At 46.9% G+C, this 5,166-nt stretch overlaps 1 protein-coding gene across 1 annotated transcript; it reads right to left on the bottom strand.

Moving 5' to 3' along the window:
* Nucleotides 1–4,040: 4,040 nt before the first annotated feature.
* On the bottom strand, nt 4,041–4,535 carry LOC139838181 (uncharacterized). Its single transcript, XM_071827554.1, has one exon. It carries the CDS (start codon nt 4,533–4,535, stop codon nt 4,041–4,043), a length of 495 nt encoding a protein of 164 aa, XP_071683655.1.
* Between the last annotated feature and the right edge of the window lie 631 nt (nt 4,536–5,166).

The following is a 5,166-nucleotide window of genomic DNA, read 5'->3' on the forward strand; positions in this document are numbered from 1 at the left end:
CCCGTATACCTATGACCTACCAGTGTTGTGGTTGCACACCGTTATTGGAGTAAAATATGTCTTCGAATCTACAGAACACGAGGCAATGCAACATGGCACTTGTATTATTATTAGGGAATTCAAAATGATCTAGAGTGCTTCTTTGAGCAGCCTGCTGCCCTGCTACATGACTGATCTGGAAGATGCGCGTGGCAGCATGTCTTTCGAAATTTGAAATGGCAGGAGCGGGATTCTATGTGTGTATTCTGCGAGATGTGGAATAGTCAACCGTATAGAAGCAATCAGGTTTAGGAAGATTTGGTCTGCGGTTATGTCATAATAAGCCCACATGCCTGGAGACTTGGGCAGCCAACAAGCAGCGCCGTGATGATTAATTAATTAAGAAAACGGGATTACGTATGCGCCGCAAATGGAAGCCTGCTGTTGCTCTGCTGCCGGCATTATTATCTGCAGTGTCACTGTACTACTAGAGTTCACATACGGTAGAATTCGTACCAAGTCAAAATGCGCCAGGCGCAATAAGAAAAGGGCTTTGCGTTTGAATTTAGGGTACAGGTCAAACGGCTTACGTGCTTCAGCATCTGCTGCCAAGTGTCATTAGCGATTTTGAATTTTGAACTTCCCTCCAACATGAACGAACGGAGACAAAGCGGAAAAGGCGGCTCCTATCCGAGGAATCATCGAACCCTGATCCTTCCTTCGTTTTGGCTTTGCTTCCATTCAGGATGGTCCTACATACTGTAGCAGAGTCCTTCCGAGGACGGGGCTATGCCTAGCCGCGAGGGGACCGGTACTGACAGTAAGTAGATCAACAAAGCTTCTCAACAATAAGTAAAGCTGTGTCGTTCCAAAAACAAAATCACTGCTGTTCCTTTTCACCGTGACAGCCAGATATTTAATTTTTGTTAGCCTTGTAGATCTATCGTAACATGTCTGCTACCAGGCAGTACCAGCTTCCGATCTAAAATTCGTAGCTGGGAAATGGACCGCCACCTGTTGTAGGACCAAGTTTAAACTAGCCGTACAGCTTCTTCGAAGCTGATACCTGTACCTGTAGTAGGACCAAGTGGCGGAGGTTTAGTGGAAGTTTTAGCTAATTTGAACAAAAAATCGATACTTATTATTTCTCAGAGTTCAAAAATTGAATGAAACGGTTTTGAGATTTTGCTGGGTACATAAATGTTTAGGCCTCGTTTGATTCGAAGGATTTTCAAAATACAGGAATAGAAAAAACATAGAATTGGAATGACATGTTCTCTTCAATCTTACATGATTGGAAAACTACATGATTTTCGATCGATGGGTGTTTGATTGCACGGGAAAATAAAAGGAATTGTAAAAAGAGATTGGAGTGAAGGGAAATTTCTCTTCAAAACTTAGTGCTAATGAATCTTTTGTAGGAATTTCAAAGTGTTGCAATCCTATAAATCGAACATCCATTTCAGTAAAAAAAAATTCATATGAATACAAATCCTACAAAAATCCTACGCAATTCCTTTGGATCAAACAAATCCTAGACTATACTCTTTCCTAATTCAAATTTATCTGGGTCTCAGGAAGATCCAAAGTAAATTTCGAATTTTCAAGTGTTTCGACGGGTTTCAAAGTTTTTTCTCTTTCCAACGCTATTGGATAATATTTTTGTATTTTATTGAACAACCTTATATTTTACTCCACTATGTAAATACAATTGCGTTGGCAAAACATAAATAGTTGTTTAGAGCATCTCCACCCGTGACCCTCATAGTGCACCCCATACGGCTATTGGGGTCAAATAAACGAAAAAGATGCCCCCACCGGCTCTACCGGCAGGAAATTCAAGTCATCATGAGCCCCTACAAGACGCCAACAACCCTAGGCGAACCTGGTACTTGGGGTGGCAATTGGAAGCGCCAACACCATCTACACAACAACTCCACGTCGGATGAGGACCAACATGCCCACCAATCATCCTTCAAATCGCACCCACCTACCCATCTCCCCCTCTCTCTCTCCTGTATGCTCTCCCATTTTCCCCACTGACTGTTCCTATCCTCTTGCTCGCGGTGCCTCTCGCAGCCCAACACGTCCCGGTCGTCATGCCCCTTCCTGACGAGGGTTAACCTCGGCAATGCCCATAAATATGAACTTGAGTTTCAGGAAAAATAGAACGTTGATGGTTTCATGAACTTGTCAGACAAACGAGGTATCCGACGTATATTGACTAGAGGCTAAAGTCGCCCAGATTGTATTAAGACTAGGGTTTACAATGGTGCGTCGTATGGCAAATATTCTTGATCCCCTCCCCGGTGGCTCCTGCTAGAACTTATATAGGGGGCTAGGTCTCAGAGCTCAATTCCGGGACGGTAACATATTACATGCCGGTTTAGCCGATGTGAGCTAATAATTACCTATCCTATCTAGTTTCTAGGCTTGGACGTTTTTGGGGCTTCATGAGCCTTCGAGACTCCTTCCTAGATCCGTACTAGGGATAGCAATATCGAGTACTCAATGTGGTATATCCATGTCACTCCCCGTGTGTAGTTGTCTCCAAGTATGCTTGACCTACGATGCCGTTGGGCGTACCAGTCGAGGTGGGAGGAGAAGGCATGCCTCTCGTGGTGTCGCTCGACGACGCGCTCTTCCACATCCTCGACGAGTCGCTCTTCCATGTCCTCTACGTTGCCGAGGCTATCGTCCTCTCAGTCGCGCTCTGCGGCTTCTACCTTGCACATGGAGCAAGGTATCGGCCGGCGGTGGCATTCTTGGCCCCGGACATGGCTATTGTTCGCTTGTCGTCGAGACTACCACTTGTCCTGGCGATGGCCTCGCTCGCCATCTGCGCTAGCGCTGCACGATTTTTTTTCCTTTCTTTCTTTTGCTATCGACAAGTATTTAAGGGTCGCCTGTGTAGATACTCTTATTGGTACGGCCACTTGGCGCGTGTTGGCAATTGGCAAATACGTTTATCATCGAGTTCCATGTTGCCGTCCTATTGGCGCAGGACACGCGCTATCCATGATAATATGAAATGCTAGGCCGGCAAGTTTGCGAAGAAGAAACAAAAGCGACATCAGCGACAATATGTTCAGCGGTAGATGCTGCGTTCCGTGTCCACCTTGGCACCTTGCTCCGTTCCACCCTGGCACAGGCACCAGATCTAGCGGTGCGTGGCCATGTGTGCTCGCATATGGCATGAATGCATCTGCGCGCGCACGGCGCAAGTTGTTTGGGGTTCCTTCAATCACTACTGATGATGGATGATACGCAGTGCTTGGAAGCAATCTCTTCTTCCTCGTCATGCATGTGCCGCGACGTGCGTGCCGTCGGCGGCGGAAGGATCGGAACACCTGTCGCGCTCAGGCACACTGGCGACAGGCTGACCAACGAGTACTGCTGGGTTCCACGCACCGCCACTGCACATGTGCGTGCGGCGCGACACTGATTAATCTTTCGCCGGCACACGATCGGGGCCCAAACCCAAATTCCTGGATTACACTTGGATTACAACCTTCCATTATTAGTTTCAGGTGCGTGCATCTGGACGCCTTTTGGTCGAATCTAACCGGCGGTCGTGCCCGGACCTCTGGAGGAGATATGTTTATGCATATGCTCAGTTTTATTTTAAAGCTAGAATTGCCCTTTTCTAGATTCTAACACATTTCTCCCTCTCAAACTTATAAAGTTTTATGGCTTTGTAGTCACATCAGGTTGAATTACTTGTTTGCGTCACTGGACTTCCAAGTGTAGCCCAAGCTACATGGCTTCTCTTATTTAGGGCATGCCTAATGCACTGCTCTAGAGCTACTACCTCACACCTTTAGCTAGATTCAGGTGATTCAGGTGGTTCAAAGTAGGTTTGAATGAAGATGCAGCCTCTTCTTCAAAAAGTGGGATCTTAAAAGCATGATTTTTGGAGAGAGAAAGAGATATTTGTGGTCAGACTAAAGTTGTAACTTTCATTGGAGACATAAAATTCACCATGTTCCTTACGTGTGCATCATCACTTTTGTGTTAGAGAACAGCTTGCGGCCCCACTTGGTAAGCGCCTTCCCAGCATTTCACAGCTTGTGGAATAACCTTTGACAGGGCTCAACATGCACAATCGGTGCACTCCAAGCCTGTTGAACCACCTTCATGAAACTTGGCATGCGCAACCAAAAGTTTTCAAATCTAAATGTCCGTGGTCCACTATCGTCGGCGAGGAGGAGGGCGCGGTGATCTGAAAGGGACGAGGATAGGGTGTGGAGAACGTGTGAGTCGAATGTCAAGTCCCATTCATCGTTGCAGAAGAAGGCGTCGAGGTTACACAGAGTAGGATTCGCCCTTCTATTTGACCATGTGAAACGATGATTCTGGAGGTGAATTTCCTTAAGCTCGCAAGTTTGAAGCGCCGCCCTGAAGCGATTGATTCGGCTACGGTTGATGTTGCCATTGATCTTGTCCCTCGCACGGCGAATCTGGTTGAAGTCTCCAAGGGCGAGCCAACTTATCCCTTGAGCCGGCTTCTGTGAGATGAGCTCGGCGAAGAAATCGTCTTTTCGATTCGAAGCCATCGGCCCATAGATCCCCGTTATCTTGAAATCGCCATCATTGCTCGAGTTGATAATATAGACATCGGCGGAGAGACAAAACTCCGTGATTGTCACATTCGTCACTTGCACGACCGAATCTTCCCAAAGAAGAAGAATTCCGCCACGAGTTGCAGTGGACGGCCTCTCGGTGAAGCTTTTGAGACGATTACCCCCGAGAAACTGATTGCAACTTCGTTTCCTGTAGGAAGATAATGTGACAGGACGAGGTGGAGATGGTTTCATGAACTGTATCGCGGCGATCCTGATCGTTCAAGGCCCCAGTGCTCCAACCCAAAATATTGATGACCGTGTCCGCAATGAAGTCGATGGACTTTAAAGGGAGAGAAATCTGCACTGACTCGTCGTATCTCCCCATCAGTTTCCCTTTCTTGCGGTGATCGTGCGGGAGAGGAAGAGAGCGTGGCGTCGTGGAATTAATACTGTGTTTCTCAAAAAAAAAATACTGAAGAGGGAGAGCCAGGCGTCAATGGTCATGGCGATTCGTTCGGTGTGTGTAGAGGTGGACGGAGAAGACAAAAAATCTTGGGCCAGTAGATCATGTGATCATCAATCAAGATGGGTGAGCCGGATGCATGTGGGCTGAAGCAATGGG

This window comes from Lolium perenne, chromosome 3, assembly GCF_019359855.2.
Source record: "Lolium perenne isolate Kyuss_39 chromosome 3, Kyuss_2.0, whole genome shotgun sequence".
NCBI classification, from domain to species: Eukaryota; Viridiplantae; Streptophyta; class Magnoliopsida; order Poales; family Poaceae; genus Lolium; species Lolium perenne.

Coding starts and splice junctions, on each gene's coding strand:
- LOC139838181 (XM_071827554.1), bottom strand. CDS start 4,535: ATGGCTTCGAATCGAAAAGACGATTTCTTCGCCGAGCTCATCTCACAG.